The following is a 23,542-nucleotide window of genomic DNA, read 5'->3' as shown; positions in this document are numbered from 1 at the left end:
GAATCTATGGATTTTTCACATTAGTGGCTGACAATATTTCAAGCTTTTAATAAATGTACCACAGCTTTTAATAAATAACCTTAATTTTAACCAGCAAAGCCAAAAATTATTTTTCTGTGCTGTTATAAGATAGCTGTGGTACAGTATATTAACTGTGATACAAACATACATAGATCAGGTATATAGAAATATAAACATTGTTCTAGTTACATAAATCATTTAAAAAAATAACAAAAGAGAGATCAAAACAGAAGCCAAGCAAAAATGTTTAAGATTTCAGTGTAAAACACAGAATACAAGAATAGTCAGAAGTTTATGAAAAATAACCAAAGCTGACAAGAGCACTGTGAAGACTGACCCATAGCTTTTCATTAATGAAGAACAAGGAGCAAAGAGCATACAATTAGTTTCTTGTAGCATCAGAATGAATGATGCGTCATTATTGTGTTCAACATACATCTTATATACCATTCACTTACAAGCAAAACATTCCTGTTCCTCTAAGAGTTCCTCTAATCAGTTAATTGGTCCCAGCTTCTCTTTACAGGATTAACAATGCATATCAATGGAACCTCCAGTCTACCCCAAAACGCAAACAGAAACTGCTTGCTCTTGTCTCACACTCTGGTCTTCCAGGATTTCACAGTGATAAGGTGGTCTACCACCTTATCTGATAAGCTCTTTGGTAACTTGCTCACAGTTACATCTTTCCCCACAGATGACACTTCCCTCAGGCTAACTAAGGAGAGACATAGCAAAAAAAAAAAACATGCAGTAAAACATAAAATTTGAGCACAGATCAGCCCTCCATCAGAAGACAGAGAAATAAGCACAAATTCAGAATCTGACAGATAAATGGTCCAAAGTATTTCCTCTTTCAGAACGAGACTGCTGTGATTGTGTGTCTGATATAATCAATGGCATGTGGAAATCACTGTTTTGAGCTAGTAAGATAGAACTTGTATGCTGATGAAAAAGACAAGAATGAGAACTTGAGCAGTAGCAGAATGAATACAATAACCATTTTCTGAATATGTTAAGGAAATCTCAGCAAACTAAATTTTCTGGGAGAATAAGTCAAATCCATCCTTATTTAAGAATAAACATTCTTACCTATTTTCTCAGGTGAAAACACCTTTTCTGAAGGACCTTTCAAATTAACTCTGCTTGATGCCAATATGGGAATAGAGAGCTTCTCAGGAACGACAAAGAATTCCTTTGTGCTCACTTGTACGCTATAATTCACGGACTTCAACTCTGGATGGAATTTACGTGGTTTTAAGAGTTCATACCTCTGTAAGTAAATAATAACATAAACATATGAAAATCATAATAATTTCAGGCTAAGAAATGCGTAATGGGACAGTCTTAAAGGTGTAATTAAGTAAGTGAATTGGTAATTAGGCCCATTACATAAAAATGGCTAGAGTTGCTTCTAAATAAAAACTGTCCTATGAATGTTTTTTTTTTAGACATTGTGTATCTGAAACATAGATTTTAAAAATAATACACATTCAGATTTACAGCTCAGAAACCTCTCTGCAAGCCTTGGAAGCTTTTCGAGGAAGACCAAAAAGAAAAAAAATATCAAAGCATTTAAAATTAACTTTATGGACAAATAATCTCCTCCTGTTGGCACTGCTAATCAACAGCATGAAACATATTACTAAAATTTAGCACAATAGAAAAAAGAAATTCCAAATACGCATTTAAATCTCATAGCAGAAATTAAGTTGGACATCTGACAGAAAGCATTACAGAAATAATACCGTGATTTAATACACAACTTACTCACTATTGTAATTTCAGATCTGGCAACACAGTATATTTGCAATGATCAAGATTAATTGTAAGTTCAACAAAGTTAGCAATTCTAGTAACATTAGTATATTAATCAAAGAAAACTTTTTCTTCCAGTCAGGAAAAGAAGGTGACTTAAGTAAACATGAGTAAAATGTAAGGTTTAATAAAAATGGAAAATATGCAATGATTTACAGCAATTTTACAGGTACAAGTGGACCAATAATCAGTAGAAATGTAAGAACAAATTTTGTTCTCTCCATAATTACAGCAAAAAAATTATTCCTCTAGGAAGTGACTATAGAGGTGTAAAGGGAATGAAAAAAAGAGTATTAGGTATCCAGTATCAGATTTCTCTCCAACCTACCACATATCTCCCAAAGGATTTAATGAGCCCAAACAATTCTTTAAACCACGGGAGCTTTGGAGAGGATATTTTTCAGTCAGGAACGGGGGAGGGGCTATTTAGACAACAAACACAGATGCATACTTCAGCTCCAAATTAAGCAGCAGAACACAAGTTCACTTCAAAAACAAAAAGTTTCACCAGAACTTCTATACTGTCACTCTTATACAGACAGTAAGTAATAATTCATCATAAAACAAAAAACAAACCAAATAGGAACACTTTTCAGAAACTTATCTGCATAGTGAATTTCTGTACTGAAAAATCATTTTGAATAGAGTCTTTTCTACGGCATTGTATGGCATAAGTACTTCATTTAATTTCTCAAGACCATGTACTTTCTGTACATGGAGAACATACTTCTTTTTGCACATTATTTTCAGTTCTCACGTGATTATATATTCAGCGTTAGTATCCATCATTATACATTTCATAACTTATAGTCCTCCATTGTTCTACAATCTAATTAATTTTAGCACTCACATTAGATCTTAGCATATTTAGTGATAAAAAGAACATTCCATTTATGTTCTGTTTTGAATAAATTCACTTACTTCGCAGCAGTTGAAATACTGTTGAGTGACTATTGTGATATTAAAGGACTTCAATTTTAAAAAGTTTCTGAGCAGCATAATAGACACAGATTATATGGTTACAATCCCTGTCCCATGACAAACATATAACATATTAAACCTTTTTATTTTCCTCATTTAATTTGCTTTTTATTACTTTTAAAATTTATCTGTAAGCAAAACACATTTATCAATATCAAGGACACTAGGGAAAATTTTCTTCCATAGCACTGAGAATCATGTAGCACTAGGAACCCTATTTAAGGAAATGTCCAACTGGAAAACTGGAATAATATACAGCTTCTCAGCAATCTGCCACATGGGAAATTCAGTAATCAAATTGTCAAAATGCATAGAAATTAGTATTTTAATTCCGTGTAAGAGAAAACCTTGGTTTGGCATTATCAAAATAACACATTTATTCACAAATAGTAATTGAATGTTTACTGGACTATCAGGGGAGAATTTTTTTGCTTCTAGATATTGATTTCTTGGCAAAATATCGCTAACTAGGAATTATATAGGGATAGGGAGCTATAGTGTAAAGAAGATTTGCAGCCTTCCAAAGCTATTATATATTGATTGCAAAAAAAAAAAGCATTTCCTGTTCATCAATTTATTCTTCATATAGACAAGTATTTTCTTATTAAAAATAAGCACAAAAATTCCATTTGAGTATTTTCATTCTTAAGAAAATGAGTGTCAGAAAGAATGCTAATACAGATAATTATTTTGTATTACAGAGAATGTGAAATTTTTTTTTAATCAGTATATATTTTTCAGACTATAACTGAAATAAAATATCAATGTTCTGTTTAGCTGCAGCAAAGATTTCTTAAAAGAAGCTATTCTTAATAGCGTAAGTGAGATAGTAACTTCTGCGGTGTCTGAGGCAATGAGGAACAGTAACTGTCATATTACTGAATGTGTAAAAAAAAACATAACTCCATTACACCATTTACTGAAACTTTAAAATTCATCCATTTTAAAAATTCAGTCCTAAAAACAAGAACAACTAATTAATTCCAGAACTGGATTACTGATTTTTCTCACCTCTATTCTGGACAGCCCTAGCAATGCGGTTGCAGCTCGGACACTACTGCTATCCAGAGTTCCTGTGAGCTTTCTTCTGTCATATTCAATAGTTGACATCTGCTGTTGAGCAGCAATAGCCAAAGCCCTTTCTTTTGATTCATTGATCAGCGGAATCCTGAGTTTTTCTTCGAGAGTCTGTCCAATTCTACATTTTAAATATAAAATTGGCTCTGCTGTACTTGAAGCTATTTAAATAAAAACACATGAGGACAAAAAAAAAAACAAAAAAAAACAAAAAAAAAACAAAAAACAAAAAAAAAACAGGTATCATAACTGTATTAGAGCAGTTAAAATCCTTAACCTGCAAAGCAAAAACACAAAAATCCTTTGATATTCACTTGTATGCTATTTATCTATTTACTTCCCTTATAATTTATTTATTATACTAGAGAAATATAAATTAACATAAATCAAAATCCAAATGGAAAATTCAAAAATCCCACACCAGCTTACTACTATTACAACAGTAGCAAAACTTTCTTGAAGAAGTCTTTCTGCTACCTGTAAGACACAACTACCCTTTTATCCCTCTAGAATATGTTCCATCCCTACAAAAAGGAACCGCTAGCAATGTAATTGCAATTAGAGATGGTAAAATTCAATTTCTTTCCTAATACATTGCTTTGAGATCCACAGTTCTCATCGAACCTCTCTGAACTAAATAGCAACAAATATTTACTCATCCCTCATGCATGTGCACTTGACTTAAATAAAACATTTTCACTTTCCCAAATTAAAATACTAGTGGTAAGAAACCAACTGGGAAGGAAGTGTGTGATAGAACCTTTGTGCACACCATGGTGCCAATCGACCTTAAAAAATGAACGCTTTATCTTATTAGGCAAGCCTTTACAGAAAACAAGTGGAGACATTACATTTAAGCAAAATAGATTTCTGCTTTTCCATGCAAAGGCTATAAATTAAAATCATCTTGCACTGTTCTGGTTAGCTTTAGATTCATAGCAGAGAAGTTTTAATAATTGACTTAGATATCTGTATTTACTTTTATTTTTTAATGAATGTCTGTTACAATAATGAGCTGATCCACAAATTCCCATATTCTCAGCAGTGATTTTCTTTGTATCTCAGCCCAAAGTGGGATGAAATGGATGAGAGATGAAGATCACAAGATAAGAAAGTCCCACAAATGGGATCCTGAGCGGACTAATTCTAGGGTTAAAAGCAAGGAAGAGCTTGTAGTAATTAGAAAGTTCCAGGTAAAGTCATATCATATCATGAAGTCACATATCACTGCTATTCATAATGAAGATCTATTTCTGTGTCTCATCAATGAGTACCTGTAGAACACTGACTTTTCTATTGAAAACACAACAAAAGCACAATTAAGAAAATAGAACTACTGAAAAACAAGACTGTAACATACTATGACTGTTCAGTTGTTTTGATCTTTGACAACAATTATTATTTTGTGATGGTCCTGAATGGGATGCACTTAACCTACAAATGAATGGCCTTACTCTTGAATTAACTGCTTATACAAAAACAGCCTCTGCATAACTTGCACCTAAGAGTGCAAGAGATCTTGATTATTTTAGGTTTGAGTATGTTTTAAAAACTGTCAGCATATAATCACTACAATATTTTTATATCAAGCATAGAAAAGGTCTAGTTTGAGGTAAAATGAACTTATAATTGATTTTACAATCCAGGCTACTCCTTTCTCTTTTCATAAGAATAGTTAAAATGCTTGCGTACAACATACTAGAGGTTCACAGAAAGAAGCGGCATAGAAATCTTTTCAAGTTACCTAAATGTTTTAGTTGACCTAGACATGTCATCTTTGATTTTTACCATATTACAACTGTCCTGTCAAAGAACTTCTCGGGAAAAAAACAAACAAACAAAAAAACAAACAAAAACAGCAACAACAACAACAAAACTCAAGCATATTAAAATTTGCTCACCCAAATTTACTCACACATATAAGACTCAGTCATGGAGAAGTATGTCACGATCACAATCAGTGAAATAGGCCATATATGTAATAATCATTTCCAGGTTTGTTATTGTCAGAATCAACATTTCTTAACAATGGGAAGACCAGTTACATAACTTCCTAATGTGTCTCACATTCTTTAGTCTCAGAACGTAAATTATATGTATTTCAAATAACAGCCACACTTTTCTGAAATAGGTATGATAGCAATTCATCACTGGATGAAGACAAAACTCTATCTGTAAAATTACAATACTGTATACAAAACATTATAAAACTAGAAAAACTAGTCAAAGATGACTTGACCTGGTATATCTGACTACAGCCTACATTCTGAAGTAGAAAATAAGAGTAATTATGAAAATACATTGATATAAACTATATTGAAAACAACTTTGCTCATAAAAACTGGCTAACTTCTGCACTGAAGAGAATGTACCAGACAACACAAAAATAATGTCTCATAGTTACACTGTACTACAAACAACTGCTTATGTCAGATACATTTTACAAATTTTAGCAAAAATGACTGGGAACTAAGGAATATGTGTGAAGTAGATTGAATTGCTCTATTTTTCTCTCCCATCATCCATTTACCCTACCTTCTAATGTACTGCTAACACGCAAAACATTTGGACTATCCATTGGAAGCAGTTCTGAAGGCAAAGGTATGTCACCTGTTCCTTCCACAAGATACACAAGTTCTCCGATCTGAAACACAGGAACATATAATCAATTTGCAATTCCAGAACCATCATTTTAGAACTATGCTCAAATAAAAGCAAATTTTTGTTTCAAACCCCATTACGAAAATCATGTTTAATTACTGTATCTCAAAATTTAAAAAAAAAAATAAAAAAATCATCATCATGAATCCTTTTGAAGTCCTCATATATTTTAACTGAATGAGAATGCTTTGAACCATATAAACACTGGTAAATTCTTATTTTGTGTCATAGCCATATATATTTAAACAGGTATACCAGTTGCCTTGATAGCCTATCACTGTTAAGAACTGTAATTTTGAGCCAGTAACACTTTTCTAGAAGGCAAACAGGAGTGGAATTCAAGGCAGGCTATCATTGGCTACAAGTTATCCTCTAAGAAGAAAATAAGTTAACAAATCTTACTTATTTCATCAAGAATAATTAAAGCCTTGCAGGAACTTGAAAGCAAAAACAAACATGGACTAGAAAAAGAAGACAGTAATTTGTCATAGGGGAAAGTATAAATTAATGATCAGAGAAATAACACTTTCAGTCATTGAAGAAATTAATAAAAAAAAAAAATTAAAGGGGCCAATTGAAAGAGAAAAAAGGTATTATTTAAAAAAAATAAGAAAATTCAGTAGAGTACTCTAAGTTACAAAAGGGACCTAAATTAGGTACTTAAGTACCTAGCGGAGATTTAGTACATATAATATTATTGCTTTACTAATTTCTGCATTTTTTAATTACTGCTTTTTTTCTTTTTTTTCTTTTTTTTAATCACTTGACTGAAATGTAGAGGATCAAATGGTGCTGGAACAAAACATATAGCTTGCCATAGAAGGTCATCTCTTATATTTCCCATAAAAAACAGCTCATAAAATCCTGCTTTTAAAATGCATATCTGTCATTTATTCTTCATTCCAGATATGAGGGGAAAAAATATCATTTAGTTCATCTGCCAAACTATGCAATTTTTTTCTCTCTAATATTGGTCAATAACAGAAGATGAATTTGGTTTTTATTTTATTCCAGGCTTCAACAAATACTTACACTAAGACTGGCAACATTGCATTTATGTTTCTGACCCAGCAGAAGGAAACCTATTCAATTTTCATGGCACTTTCTCTCCTTTTTTGGTTCAAGAGTTCAGAGGAATCTTCCTTGAGAGGGATTAAAGAATCCTACATCAAAAATGGTTTCCCACATATAACTAGTAGCCACTCCTGGGAGCCAATTTCAAGAGAAATTATGGAGCATTTTGGCTCCATAAGGACTATTAACAAACTCAGAGCACATACAACTAATTTTGTGAAGGTACTGGTTGCTAGGTTGCCATTCTACTACCAATTACTTTTCTTGTCATTGCTGACATCAATATGCTTATATGTATGAACAAAATTCCCTATTTCCCTCCATGCTTTGAAAATATCTTGCTTTTTTATCTCCATAACATGCAAATCCTTTTTTCTGATTGTGATCTTGAGGAGCAGGGGCCTGGCAAAAAGTGGGGTCAGGACCCTGAACTCTGGGAGAGTGAACTTCAGGCTGTTTAAGGAATTGTTGGACAAGATCTCCTGGGAAGCTGTCCTTAGAGACAAAGGAGTGGAAGAAAGCTGGCTACTCTTTAAGGATGCCTTTCTGAGAGCACAAGAGCTCTCTGTCCCTCAGAATAAGAAAACAGGCAGAGGAGGCAGGAAACCAGCATGGCTTGGCAAGGACCTGCTGGTCAAACTGAGGGAAAAGAAGGGATTGTACCAAATGTGAAATCAAGATTGTGTCACCTGGGGAGAATACAGGGATGCTGTCCAGACTTGCAGAGAGGGGATTAGGAAAGCCAAGGAACAGATGGAACTGAACTTGGCAAGGGATGTTAAAAACATCAAGAAGGGATTTTATAGTTACATTGGCCAGAATAGGCAGGCCAAAGAAAGAGTACCTGCTTTCTGTGTTATAACAGGATATCCTGTTTATCTTTACTGTGTTCAGTTTTGGGCTCCTCACTACAAGAAAGAAATTGAGGGCCTGAAACGTGTCCAGAGAAGGGCAACAAAACTTGTGAGGGGTCTGGAGCACAAGTCTTATGAGGAGTGGCTCAGGGAGCTGGGATTGTTGAGGTCAGGGGAAACCTCATTGCACTCTACAACTTCCTGAAGGGAGGTTGTGATGAGGAGGAGCTTGGCCTCTTCTGCCAGGCAACAAACAGGACCCGAGGATATGGCCACAAGCTGTATCAGAAGAGGTTTAGACTGGACATACAAAGGAACTTTTTTTCTCAGAGTGGTCAGGCACTGGAGTGGCTGCCCAGGGAGGTGGTGGAGTCGCCATCACTGGCTGTGTTCAAGAAGCATCTGGATAGGGAGCTACGAGATATGGTTTAGGGGTTTTCTGTAGGCATGGTAAAGGAAGGACAGTTGGACTAGATGATCTTATATGTCCTTTCCAACCTTGTGATTCTATGATTCTATGATCCTTGGCTCCACCAGAAGAGGGGTGGCCAGCAGGGTCAGGGAGGTGATCGTCCACCTCCACACTGCCCTTGTGAGGCCCAATCTGGAGTACTGTGTCCAGGTCTGGAGCCCCCAACACAGGAAAGATGTGGAGCTGTTGGAGAGGGTTCAGAGGAGGGACACAAAGATGATCAGAGGGCTGGAATACCTCCCTATAAAGACAGGTTGAGAGAGTTGGTCTTGTTCAGCCTGGAGAAAGCTGCAAGGAGACTTCATTGCAGCCTCCCAGTATCAAAAAGGGGAGTATAAAGAGGGAAAATAACTTTTTATAAGGGTAGACAAGGGAGAAAGTTTTTAAGCTCAAGGTGGAAAGGTTTAGATTGCATGTCAAGGGGAAGTTCTTTACAGAGAGAATGGTGCGGTGCTGACACAGGCTGCCCAGAGAAGTTGTGGATGCTCCATCCACGTAGGTGTTCAAGACCAGTCTGGATGGAGCCGTAGGCAACCTGGTCTAGTACCAGATCTTGAGGCTGGTAGACCTGACTGTGACAGGAGGGTTGGAACCTGTTCATCATTGGAGTCCCTTCCAACCCAAGCCATTCTATGATTCTATGATTCTTTGTGCTGACATTTTGTCAGCAAAATGGGTATCTTATTGTATTTTATTAATTTAGCTGGAAACCTCTTGGTTTCAACGTTTTATATTTCCATTTTTCAGGAGCTGGACAAGAGAAAGCATAAATATTTTGTAGAGTGTAGTCTTAATAAAATATAGTGAATAAAAAAGCCACTGAATTATTAGATACTTATCAAATACATTATTAATCCCAAATGCAAGTATAACCACTAGGAATAAGCAGTTTTCCATGAAAAGCAGTATTTAAGAGCAACAGATAGTAAAGTGTGCACTCAATAGGCCAGTTCGTTTCGTTTTGGACATTTAGATGTAGAAGTTCTAAGTGACAATTTTAACTATAAATTCACATATTATCATCATTGAAATGATAAATATATATATAAATATATATATATATAAACACATCTTTAAGAAGTGTTGAACAACGTGTGCCATCACTTAGAGATGAGAAAACTTAACACACAGGTTCAAAAAATTCAGCAGTTTAAGTAGGCCAACTAACTAGTAACAGTTTAGGTTCTATCTAGAAGATACATGCACAGAGCAAAATCTGAAACAGAGTTTATATTATGGATGTCAGAAACAGAATGAAAGCCTTGAGATCAAGCACACATAAAGGAAGACTAGACAAACAACGGAGTGTTGAGAAACATTGATAGCTGATGGCAAAACATAGCAAAGCAGTTAAAGAGGTGAAAATAAGAAGGTTGTGGCCACTGAGATATAGAATTACAGAAACATCAAAAAAGCTGCATTGCAAATTTTAAGCTCTGAAAGTTGATCAAGAATAGGACTCAGTAATTTGATTAAATCAATTTCATTTAAAAAACAAAGGAAATGTCAGATTACATGAATCAAGAAAAATTATAAAGTGTCAGTATTCATGTACAACATGTACAACAGGCAAATGCATTTAGTTTGTATTGTGGATATAAAAGGGCAGTGTATTTTGGTTTAAATTTCTTTGCTAAAACTTGCAACCTTGCAATCTTCTGATCTTCTTAAGCAACATTTGCCTGAAAGAATTACAGTAATATTCAGTAATATAGTACTTCAACCAAAATAAATAAATAAATAAAATACAGAAAATGAAAATATTCTCATTTCTATAAGTCTGCACACAGATCACCTCAAACATCTGAAAGCTTACAGAAATGATCTTAACTGACTAGGATATCATGTGAAAACCACTTAAAGAATTTAGTTTCAGTTCTTACCATTTCATTAACCAGAATGACAGTGCAGTAACGTTTTTCCAGATTAAATGGAAGAAAGTGAATCTCTAAGGCTGCACAGCTTCTCCCTGCCAAGAACAGTTTTTCCAGGGGACTGAAGAACTCAGGCAGGAAGCTGGACTGGTCAGCTGTTAAAAAAAGTTTTAATGGTTGCTCAGATAGAACAGAATGAGACATAATACACTGCATCGGTCCAGGATACTGTATACAGCCTGCTGTAACAGTTAGTATTAAAGGTACTTCAACATTACATTCATGTAAATCTCCTGCAATATTGCATGCTGTATTATTTCAACAGATTTTGCTAGCATTGTTCTTCTTGCATGTACCGAAATTAAATCAGAGTAAACAGACTGTTCTCAATATCAGTAAAAACTCTTTAAAGATGTACAGCCTATAACTAAACAACTCCTCTTTAATACTCCAGTTTAATACTATTTAGATGAATTCCCTTGCCCTCAGTATGTTGTCATAATATGAAATTCTCCAGACTTAATAATAACTAAATTCTGTCAAGCTTACTTTTTTTGTATTGCTTTCAAATAAACATTGTGTTGACAAACTACATTCTTCCTAAGACACTAAGAATCTTACAGGTGAATCTGGCAGGTTCAGACAACATTGTCAGTGAGTGTTTTTCCCCTACTAACCAAGTCTGGGTAACGTAGAACACTTTAAAACTTGAATTTTTGTTCAGCCTTGGCTGCCTAATGCTCTAGAAAGGTCAATAGACTGAAAAGCAGAAGAGCAGGTAACTGAAATGAACACAGACCACAGAACTATAGAATGGTCGAGGCTGGAAGGGTCCCCTGCAGCTACCTGGTCCAACCCAGCATGTTCAAGCAGGGCTGAATAAGAAATTTACTTCACACTCTGGGTAGTTAATTACATGTGATTCACCACCTCCCTCCCAAACACCAAGAGCTTCACTAAAGAAAAGTCCCCACCTCCCACCCCCAAATACTTCTTCTCCCCATAGTTCAAACTGAACGAACAGTTTCCAAAGAAAAGGAATCTCCCAACATTCACATTTCAGCCAACAGCTAAGATGCACATGAATCTGCTGTTTACAAAGCTTACATAAATAACAACAAAAATAAACAAACAAAAAGGCCCATTTTTACCCTTTCATCCAACAGGGTAATTCATTTTTCATTTTATTTTACTACTTAAGGCAGTACTTTCCAAACTTGTCTCCTGTTCAAGTGTTCCTCATCCAAAGTATTTCAAACAAACTGTGGAACAGTAAGTCTTGTGAGAGCCCTCCCTCCTTACCTGCTCCCTGGACTGTGAAAAACTAAGCAGTTGCCAAAGAAGGCACATTTAGTAAACAATTCAGCTATAATAAAAGCAGTCGATTACTGTGGCTGCTCCAAGAAAAACAAAAATGTATTTCTGGATGCCTGCTTTCCACTTGTGACTACTCTTGCCCCTTAACAGCAATGTCTCCTCAGTTCAGGATGTAAGACATATAGAAGACTCTTATTTAGGTTTTGTTTGCCATGTTACAGAGATGAATGAAAAATTATTCTCAAAGAATTATGCCTCTACAAGAAATGAAAGCATACTGTTAGGTTCCTATGAACCTAAAACACCATAACAAATGTCTCTGAAGCTCCAATCTGAAGCTAAGCTCGCTTTGAAAGCTGTTCATAAATTACTGCAATAGTTGTAAACTAATTCATTAGCTAACGTAAATAGATTTTCATGAATTTTTATGAATGTTACATTAGTTAGCTGTTAATCATATCTCAGAATACAATATGAGAAATGAATATAAATGGAAGGGCACATGATTCAAATTCAATTACGTATCTGTTCTCCATATACCTTCAAAAAAAAAAACAGTGTTTTCCAAGAGGACAAAATTCATTTTATAAGGTGAAATTTTGCTCAAGAGTAAAAGTAAAAACTTGTGTTTTTACAGAATTTTTTCATTTTCAGTTTCATAGAAAATAAAAGCAAGATTTGTACTGTCAATGAGTATTTTCAAAGATTAACCAAGTAAGCTGAAGAAGATCCACAGCAAACTCCCCTGCAGCTCTTAAAAGAATGAAATAAGCACTTTTAAATTTATTTAGGTTAAAGTAACTAGGTCTACAGTGCAGCTTTAAAAAGAATTTCAGTTAATTCAACAAATAATAAATACTAGTAAAATAATAATTATCAAGTGTATTTTAAGATTTCTGAATCTTACTCAGATGCTTTAATTGCTATTGTAGTAAGGTAAGGGGTTATAGTAGTATAAAGATACTTACAGCAATTAAAGTTTTTGTCTTCATTTGGCTCCTCCTGCAGCATTATCTTTTTACAGTTTAACACATTATTTTCAGAACTAGAAAGAAACAAAGGAAAGCAATAGACCAAAATTAGACATTAGTATTTCTATTAATAGTCAGCTTCTTTCCTTCGTATAGGCATAAATACTGGAAATTCAATGTTTTGAATGAAAAACAAACAAACAAATAAACAATAACAATAACAACAACATTTTGGAAACAGCGATTTTTCAGTAATGGTTATATGATTTCTTTGATTTACACTGGGAGTAATACTTATAATGGAAGTAGAACAGGATTCCTCAGTTAACTTGTGTAATATCTCTGCAGTATTCATATAAACCAAATTCTGTTTACATGTATATATATGTGTATATATATATTAGTCAAAAGCATTCCCGAGACAATAATACTTTCTAGTGAATTTGATCTTAATTTTTTTTCTTTATCATTTCAATATCCTATGACAATAGATAATTATTCCCTGGTACACCCTGAGGTAGCAAGGCCTTGCATTTCACTGATCAACTCAGTTGATATCAGCTTTCCAATGTTCCCCTTAAAGGTTATTCTAGAAATACATCCAAAAATCCTAATTATTTAATGTTATATATCAGGAGATTTAAAAGATATCTAACAATTTCTATTCAGAGCATAAAACAGCATGGTTTCATCCTAATATACCTTAACAGGAAAAATTAGAAAAGTTAATCATTAAATGCAATTTTCTAAAATAAATATTTTAAATAAATATCTCTGCTCTCCACTATGCACCATACTGTTTCAAAACACATGCATTTTGGTATAGTCTTGAAGATACTTAAATGATCTCACAGTAGTTCCCAGAGTGAATCAGTAGCACACAAACTATTTAAAACTTACAAGCACAATTATTTAAGAAAAAAATGCAATACGGGCAGTTGAACAATTGCATTTTTCTTGGCAAAAAAGTAGGGAGATATAAATCATTATCTTCTTGCTTCAGTTAATTTAGTTCACTAGCAAGGTTCTTTTCCACAAGGCTATAGCTCTGAAGAAGGGGAATGAGAAAGCCTGGAAACAGATAAGCTTGTTTCTCCCAACCTCTTTTACACCAAGGCTCCAGAAATGGTCTATATACAGTAACAGTGCAATTAATCACTCACGTGCAACTAATGTAATCAAATTTTTGTCTGAAAAAGGAGAAAAAGGAATGAAGGGGATTAATTTTAACCTAAGCACCCTACTCTGTTCATGGTGTTATTGTTTTCTGAGTGAAGTTGAAAAGAACAGATAAAAATAAATAATCTTAAACAAAGTCATTGCTTATTCCCATCCCTCCAAATCAAATTGTGCTTCTTACTATCTTATTTTATATATAGATAGATAGATAATATTACTATCTTGTTTTCTTGATATTACTTCATATTCCTTCTGTCCTTCTTCACAAATAATTTCTACCAGTGTTGACAGGATTTAAGACTCTGCTGTTACATTTATGGAAGGACAGTTGTGTTTAATTTAAAGTAAGTACAGGCAAGAGCCCAGAGATGCTAAAAAAAAATATACTGCAACATATCTTAAAAATAATAATAATAATAATAATAAATACTGAAAGTAGGTTTTTCAGCACTAGACTTGGGTTTAATATTATCCACACATAAAAGTAATTCTCCTCTAGCAGTAAAATTTGATGAGCCAGCTTACAGTAAACACTTGTAATGCACAGCATTTGCTAGCTACTTGATCTCTCTTACAGAATTAATCTCACTGTGTTAAAAAAATAAATAAGTAAATTTAAAAAAATCACAACCTTAAATAAATGGACTGGTAAAATTTTCAAAATATGATACTCTGGAGATTCAGTTTAATACCTCTTCATACAAGCCATTTTTCAGAAGGGAAAATGATCTTTGAAGTCCGTGGGTTCAACATACTATTTATTCTAAGCCAAGAAATAGTTATTTACCTCATTTCACATAAAAGTACAAAATTACATATTTCATAGAAAACATCTATTTCAATGCTTTATTTTTGAATCAGAATGCCCAGATGTGAATGCAAAGACAGAGACAAGAGCAAAAAAGTCATTATAGAAACAACAGGTTTAAAAGCTATATGAAAACAGACAATAAATATAATAATGTAATGATGACTTTATACATTAAGTCTATACATAGTACAAGTCTTCACATAAATCCCCTTTTGGGAGATGAATGACTGACAAACTTGTACTGATTTGAAGGTCTGTCTCCGTACATTTTTTCTCACTAAAATAATCAAAGTATTTGAAGATAAATAAAGCAGAATAGAAATAAAGTTGTTTTGTGGCAGATATACACTACGTCTCACTCCTCTAAAATAAAATAAATAACATCTCTTGTAATAATAAAAATTAAAATAATACAATTATTTAAGAAGTACATACTCAGTTTGACTCCATATGTTCACTTTAAATACACTGAGAAATAAGGACTGAACAGTTTAACGCTGCCATAAAATTAGTCTACACAGACATTTTGCTATGGTATAAAGGCCGCAGTAATGTCCTATCAGGCCTTACACACCAATCATTTTACTTCATGTTAACGTTCACATTCTACTGTATGAAAAATGTCACCAATGAAGAAGATGAGCTCTAAAATCAAATTCATGCATATACTGTTTATATATGGTGGCAAAGGGTCCTTGATCTAACTGTGCGACTAAACACATTACATCACAATGTAATTTAGGTCTCTAAGTCTGAAAACTCAGGTATGAGAAGCGATTCGGTTTAATGGGAGAAATGGTGACCAAGCAACTTCATAAACTGCCGATAATTTTTTTTTTATTATTATTATTATTATTTTGTTATTCTTCCGCAAACACAACCGCTTCCTTGTAAAGCAAAGTTACTTTATTGTGCATTAAATGGACTAAAGGTTCTGCAAGACAATGTTACAACTACACCAATGAGCATTGGTGCAGGAGGCTGCCTTTCAACTGCCTAGTAATAAGACCCAGTTGAGAGAGAGAAAATGAATATTTCTATTCTATGAATATTTCCATGTTTAGTCTAACCTGCTCAAATTTGTTCTACAATTTACTTACATGCTTGGGTACCAGTAAGAAACAGTTTGGTAGCTATCACCTCTGAGTTGCCAGCTACCTCTTTCTATGTAGCTCCATAAAGAGACTGTACTTGCATTTTAGCATGCATACCAAAAACCAGAATCAAAAATTGTCTCTTCAAACATTGATCTCCTCTTCATGTACCAATATTTACCCAATTTAATAGCTTCTTTTGTAATCAGCTTCTGCAGTCATGATCCATGCTAATGAATCGTTAGTCTACATTTACCACTTCCTAGTTTTAGTGAAGAGAATCTAAGACAGAAGTTAGCTAATAAATGTAACTTCGAGCTCTTAATATCATTCCTTTCTTTTTTTTCCATCTTTTTTCTTTTTTTTTTTTTAAATGTACATCAGTCAAAATATCAGTGTGCTTGAGAATTAAATTATGCATAGTTTTGTATTTGAATTCCTGGGCCATGTAGCAAGCATCTCTTCACCTGCTTCCTCTCTCATAGGGGGCAGGACATACTGGGACAAAGATTTAGGCTAAGGACAACTACTGAAATGTTGAGGGCTTTAAAAAGCACAGAAAAATGTGTAACTTGAGCACAGTCCAGTCGCATATATCACAACATACTTAAAAGAAAAACAAACTCAACTGGATGAAAGAAAAACCACAACCCTTCTCACAAAGATCATTCAGCTACATGTGGACAAAGAGGTTTTGACTGAAACCACTAATTACATCTTGGCTCAGACACAAGCTATGGTTATGATTTTATTTTAAATAACTTAGAATTAAAACTTTCAGTCTGTGATTGAAAAAGAGAGTTATTAAGCTGATAGTTATTAAAAAAGTGCAATTTGTCATGTCTGACAGGTTCCAAAAATTTAATTAGATTTTAGTGATCTACACTGGGACATTTCCAGAGAGTGTTATGAAAAGAGTACCGAACCTGCTTTGGATTGTCTCTTTCTCTTTTTACCCAGTCTATGAATGATTCTGATTTACATCTCTTCAATGCTCCTAAAGATTTTCGCCTGTTCATCTGAACTTCTTGATACTTATCTCACTGTCTACAATTAGAGATAGTGAATACAGAAGTTCCTCTGGACTAGAAATCTATTTAAATATTGTTCTGTCTTTATGATATATATCCTCTTGTCTGTCTGTTACTCTCTGTTTTTCAGTTTTTTGTGATTTCATTACATTTATCATACTTACTTTGAAGTTTCCTTCACCTTCCAGATTTCCTAAGCTAGAAAATCTGCTTCTGGCCTGTTTAAGGAATAATGTCTAGACACAAAATTACATTATTTCAACAATTCTGTACTAACATCCTCTCATTTTCCTTTGCAGCTCCAGGGGCCTACAGAACCTGCAATATTTTAGACTTCAGCACAGTCTAAATTCCCTAGACTGTCCATACATAATAGGCAGTTGTACCTTCAAATAAATCTACAGACTAAATTCCAGAATTCAGAACAATTCTTTCTTTCAAGGTTCTAGTGACCTGGAGCTAGTCAGTCTTACTGGCATTTTTTTCAGTACTTCAGCCACCTAAGTCATCATGGCTGTCCAGGTCCCAGCATCAATATTTTACCTTTTAATTCTACTTCATGAGACAGTTTTTCTAGAAAGCATATCACACTCATATTTACCTTTTGTATCATATTTTTCTTTCTTTGCTGTTTCAGTAAATTATCTCTAAACTGTTTAAAACATATTATGTCTTTCTGCTACAGTTTCCATGTCACAGCCTTCTTTACAACTGGTATGTACACAAATATACACATATATGTAATACTAATAAAACTGTACAACTTCATACATTACAGAATTACATAATCACAGATTGCAGGGGTTGGAGGAAAGCAGGTACCCTACAGTAGGTCACACAGGTAGGCATCCAGACTGGTCTTGAATATATTCATAGAAGGAGATTCCACAAGCTCTCTGGGCAACCCAATCCTATGCTCCATCACTCCTACCGTAAAGAAGTTCTTCCTCATGTCAGTATGTAACTTACTATGTTCAAGTGCTAGGCCATTACTCTTTGTCAGGCCATGTCACGATCTTGTAATTTTTGCTATTGGTATTCCACATCATAACATCATACGGAGCACAGAGAAGAACCACCACATGTCTCAGAGGACCTTGCAGTCAGAGAAGGAAATACATCATGGAAGTGACTCTCCCTCTCTCTCACACTGCCTGGCAGCGGATATGGGTGTGCTTCCAAGTCGTGGCATCTTCAATTCCAAAGTAGGCTTCCCAGTCTTCAGAAAACTCCTGATTTACCTGATTTATTAGCCTCAATTTCAATTAGATTGTATTATATCATGTTATCTTGCATTCCGATATCATAGTTACTAAAATAAGGTTTCCTCCTTAGATCACTGACGCTGCTGTTTGATTCCTTGAGCCCAGCTCCCATCTCCCTACCCCTTTCCCATTTTCCCTTCCCATTTTCAAGGTCAGGGGGCCCACAGGCCTACTGCCCCCCTGTGACATAGATTGATCTAGATAACTCCATGACATTTATAATTAGCAATTGCCATTCAAAACCTACCTGAGCATTTGCTCTTCCTTTAATTGCCTGGCTTGATGTACTTGTTCTGGCTGACATAAGTAACTTGTGGATTCCAGCAAAATGACCCTGGAATATGACAAGTACACATAACTACTATTTACTAGCAGGATAAGGAACAAAATCTAGTTTATTCTACCTTTTAAATGCTTGGTAAAGAAGCCTACTGTTTTCAATTTGTGGTAATTCCAAAATACTATTCAAAATATTTAGTAAGTTGAAGAATTCTTCTTGATTTAATAACTTAAAATATTTTGCACAATTTAATAATGAAAATTTTAAAGGTTTTGTAACTACGTAAATCCTGAGGCACTTATTCAAGAATTCTGAAAATTATTTTAAATTGCTATTTAATCAATACAACAGATTGATCTGTTATCATAGAAACACTGCAGGACATGTCATGTTATGACAAGGAGAACAATATTCTTTTTAAAAAAAACTGTTAAAAAAAACATTAAAAACAAAAATAATGTGCATTTCAAAACAAACAATGATGATGTTTTAATTTGGAAATATTATTCTAAAATATATTTAATGCTACATAATTCACAGCTTTTGGAAATATCTGATATTTGTTATACCATTTGACAGAAAATCAAAGAGGCTCATCTTTTAATTTACCCATTTCTTAGATAATACTATATTATACATATAGTTTTAAGATTTTTTTAGCCCTCTTTTTGGTAGAAGAGCTAGATATCCTAGATATCACAAATGCATATATATAAAATCATAGAATTACTCAGGTTGGAAAAGACCTTGAAGATCATTAGGTCCAACCACAGCCTAATCATAGTACCCTAATTCTTAACAACCCTCTGCTAAATCATATCCCTGAGCACCACCACATCCAAACAGCTCTTAAACACATCCATGGATGGCAATTCAACCACCTCCCTGGGGAGCCTATTCTAGTACTTGACTACCTGTTCTGTAAAGAAGTGTTTCCTAACATCCAAACTAAATTTGCCCTGGCACAACTTGAGGCCATTTCTCTTCATCCTATAACTTGTCACCAGTGAGAAAAGATTTGCCAATTATCCTAACATTGTTTGCAAATAAGCAATACTACCCATCATGGAACAGTAGGCTGCCCTAGGTGGTGGTTGAATCGTTGACCCTGGAAAAATTCAAGAAACATTCAAATGTTGTACTAAGAGACATGGTTTAGTGGAGAAATAATGGTGATAGGTGGGCAGTTGGACTAGATGATCTGGGATCTTTTCCGACCGTGATGATTCTATGATTCTGTGTGATTAACACATAGGACACTTATGCTACACTGGAGTATTGGAGCGCCACTGAAGCAGCGAAAACAATCCTATTACAGATGACTATACCATAACGGCACTGTGGATGGAAGAGAAATTTCATCTGCAGCCTATGGAGAACACTGGATAGATCACTGAAATAAGTTTGAAAATTATGGAAATTGGTTCTTGTAAATAAATGAATTATAAGAACTGATGTTTAAAGATTGAAGAAAAAATATGGATTCAGATCACATAAACTTAGATTCTTAAAGAGGCACAGCATTCTACTCCTGCTGTATTAATAAACCTTAATTCTGTAGTTGTTACATCTATGATGAATGCAAATGAAGAATTAGATTAACTGATAGAGATGCAAGCCTCAAGGCAAAAGTATGTTCTTTCGTTTGCATGCTTAATAATTTAAACAGCAGGATAAAGAACATTGGGGGAAAACAACCAACTATTAATTAACATGGCTTGCTTCTCTATAGAATTCTGTTGGATCTCAGCCAAACACACAAATACAAGCAAAGTTCATGAACTCCATTTGATTAAAGTTCTAACTTTTATTATTGCTTATACTAAAATGGATTACAATTAAGGCTTATTCATCTTCTTTATTCATCACAATAGCTTCCACTTCACAGTGCTTGTAACAATTCTGGTAATGTAAATCCCTATAATTTAACCTAAAGGTTTTACATTTTTAAACAGAAATGAAAAATATGGAAGGGTTGATAAAACAGCATGAACATCATAGACTTGTCCTTATAGCACTGTCTACCTGAATATGCCATCATCTCTGAAGGGATTAGTAACATTTAGGACAACTTTCTTCAACTCATAGCATGGAGATTTGCATTTTAATGTTTCCTGTAAGAGAATAAAAATTTATATAAACGTGAAAAAAATGCAAAATGACATCCATTGGAAATACTACCAGGAGAATATTAAGAATTTAACCACTGATGACACAAATTAAACACTTTGTCACCAGTAAAGTTAAAGTTTATTTCTTTTTAAACATGTTAAATTTCCCCACCTTTCAAATACTCTTCAAAATGACAGCAGAGGAACAAGACCAAGCTACCCTCTTTTCATGTTTTCTTCATTTATTCATGCCCCAACCATTCTCTCTACCATCAGTGTCTATTGCTATGGTATAAAAGGTGTCATGTAAGGAATTTAACAAAGGAGACTCCTGTAAACTCCATCTATTTCAGAAAAGGATTTATCCGGATCTGCTAGAAGAACGTTTGATAACAAATGCTGAAAACTATGAGTATCCTTGCTCTGTTTTTAGGATGTATCTTAAAGACTATCAAAACCAAAAAGCTCAAATAAATTTGGAAATATCTAACACAAGTTTGCTATCCATTTACGTCTGACAAGTGAAATCACTAGGCTAAAGAGACATTTAACCACATTTGCAATAACATTTCCAAAAGCATTCACATGCTGAAGGAGATCCAGATGTATTTTCAGAGCGATCTGTGAAAAATTTTTAATTTATTCAGGATCTCTGTGAAATTTACATCTTTACATATCTCCAGTATTCCTCTAGGTCTTTCTCTGCATATACATAACCTAAAATTGGAAAGTTGAGAATTAACAGATCAAAGGTTAATGCTGATGGTTAATCACATTTTGAATCTTACCTCAGATCAATTTTGACTGGTACAACATACACTTGAATAATATTTTTTGTGACAAATTTTGCACATAGACTTACGGCAGGTTTAATATGCTTGACTTCAGATTTCAGGGAGAATGCAAGTGTGGCACCACGTATTCCACTCATTCTCTTTGACATCAGTAGCAACACCGCTTCAGCAGGGTGCAGAAAACGACTAGTGAATTCCACAGTTATCGTTGTTTGTTTCCTAGGCAAAATAACAAAAATAATTCTTTGAATAATTAGGCATAAAACTGTAACTCAATAATTACTCTGAAATATCATTTCAGGAGCATATTTTAGAGTCTTTAAAAGGGAAGGTGGCACTTGTTTCTTCAGAAACACTTCACTGTAGTTCAGCCTCCTATCTAAGAGCACTTTAAGCATTCTTAAAAAAGAACTATATAGATAAAAAAGAATGATATAAGTCCTTATTGCTTTTTACATCTACAGTACGTAACTTCATTTTTCTTCCAACACACAATCTGAAAAAGTTCTCTCATATCATATTATTGCCCAATGCTTAAAACTTATCTTCTTTATGCTCTCCTCTTTGAATATAATTTTATATGTTAAGCAGCTAAACATCCTGCTGTGTATATTGTGAAGCAGATCTAAAGTTTTTTAATAAAATCCCCAAGTCTGAAATAATTGATTAAAAGAACCTTCAAAATAGTTAGTAAAGCTGAATAGCAAAGAGGTGGAAAAAAAACCCAAGTACTCCCATGTAAACAACAGATCAAGTTTCTGATATGAAAAAGTAAGAATAACATGATTTGCATTTGTCCTGCAATTAAGCAAGCCCACAACAAAAGCTCAGTACCTGAAGCTCGCACTTTGCAGCACTCAAAATCACTCAATAGTACCAAGATTAACATTTTAAGATGGCATTTCTAAAAGCAAGAATACAGTGAGTTATAAAAGTATTCTGCCTTTCTACATAAATGCTCAGAGCATAGAGAGCTTCTTCCAAACAGAAAAACAGGGAAACTTTTACAATTGCTAGTAGAAAACCACAAAATACATAGTGAAATGTCTTCTGACTGCTGTAACTTTCATTGTAGTGCCAAAACTATTCTATATAGTTCAAAAAAAATTTAAATAATAAACCATATGAAAAAGATGATAGAAAGTCAATAACCTACAAAAAAAATAAAATAAAAACATTTAAAAAATAAAAAAAATAAAAAAATATCCTGCAATTTTGTAAACTATACAAGCTGATAATATTCAAATAATTCTTCAGAGGTTCTAATTATATATATACAAGTGTGTATATATAGGAAAAAGTTGTATTTATAATGTGCAGACTTATTTGTTGTTTTCCTGGAAGAGATAGAAAATACTTCTGTCAAAACAAAACCTCTCCCTACCCCACATCAGCCTTCCCTATTAAATGATTAATAGCATATGTGTAGCCTGGGGAAAAAGAAAAAGAAAGGAAGAAAGGAAGAAAAGAAAGGGAAAGAGCGAGACAGGGAAAGAGCGAAAGAAAGAAAGAAAGAAAGAGCGATAGAAAGAGCGATAGAAAGAGCGAAAGAAAGAGCGAAAGAAAGAGCGAAAGAAAGAAAGAAAGAGCGATAGAAAGAAAGAAAGAAAGAAAGAGCGAAAGAAAGAAAGAAAGAAAGAGCGAAAGAAAGAAAGAACGAAAGAGCGAAAGAAAGAAAGAGCGAAAGAGCGAAAGAGCGAAAGAGCGAAAGAGCGAAAGAGCGAAAGAAAGAGCGAAAGAGCGAAAGAGCGAAAGAAAGAAAGAGCGAAAGAAAGAAAGAGCGAAAGAGCGAAAGAGCGAAAGAAAGAAAGAAAGAAAGAAAGAAAGAAAGAAAGAAAGAAAGAAAGAAAGAAAGAA

General features: G+C 34.0%; 1 protein-coding gene across 4 annotated transcripts in view; it reads right to left on the bottom strand.

Moving 5' to 3' along the window:
* The window catches only part of CFAP47 (cilia and flagella associated protein 47), a 223,632-nt gene that overhangs the window by 127,404 nt on the left and 72,686 nt on the right, over positions 1 to 23,542 (bottom strand). For all 4 annotated transcript variants that reach the window (XM_015884388.2, XM_015884397.2, XM_032449378.1 and 1 more), the window contains 8 exons: positions 21,754 to 21,904; positions 20,806 to 20,894; positions 18,748 to 18,834; positions 13,118 to 13,194; positions 10,842 to 10,987; positions 6,433 to 6,541; positions 3,832 to 4,058; positions 1,114 to 1,294 (listed from right to left, as the gene is read on the bottom strand). In XM_015884388.2, the coding sequence (XP_015739874.1) occupies positions 1,114 to 1,294; positions 3,832 to 4,058; positions 6,433 to 6,541; positions 10,842 to 10,987; positions 13,118 to 13,194; positions 18,748 to 18,834; positions 20,806 to 20,894; positions 21,754 to 21,904 (1,067 nt within the window). The remainder of the gene's footprint in view (positions 1 to 1,113; positions 1,295 to 3,831; positions 4,059 to 6,432; positions 6,542 to 10,841; positions 10,988 to 13,117; positions 13,195 to 18,747; positions 18,835 to 20,805; positions 20,895 to 21,753; positions 21,905 to 23,542) is intronic.

This window comes from Coturnix japonica, chromosome 1, assembly GCF_001577835.2.
Source record: "Coturnix japonica isolate 7356 chromosome 1, Coturnix japonica 2.1, whole genome shotgun sequence".
Lineage (NCBI taxonomy): Eukaryota > Metazoa > Chordata > Aves > Galliformes > Phasianidae > Coturnix > Coturnix japonica.
Note: the sequence above shows the minus strand (reverse complement) of the source record. Positions and strands in the feature narration are given on the sequence as shown.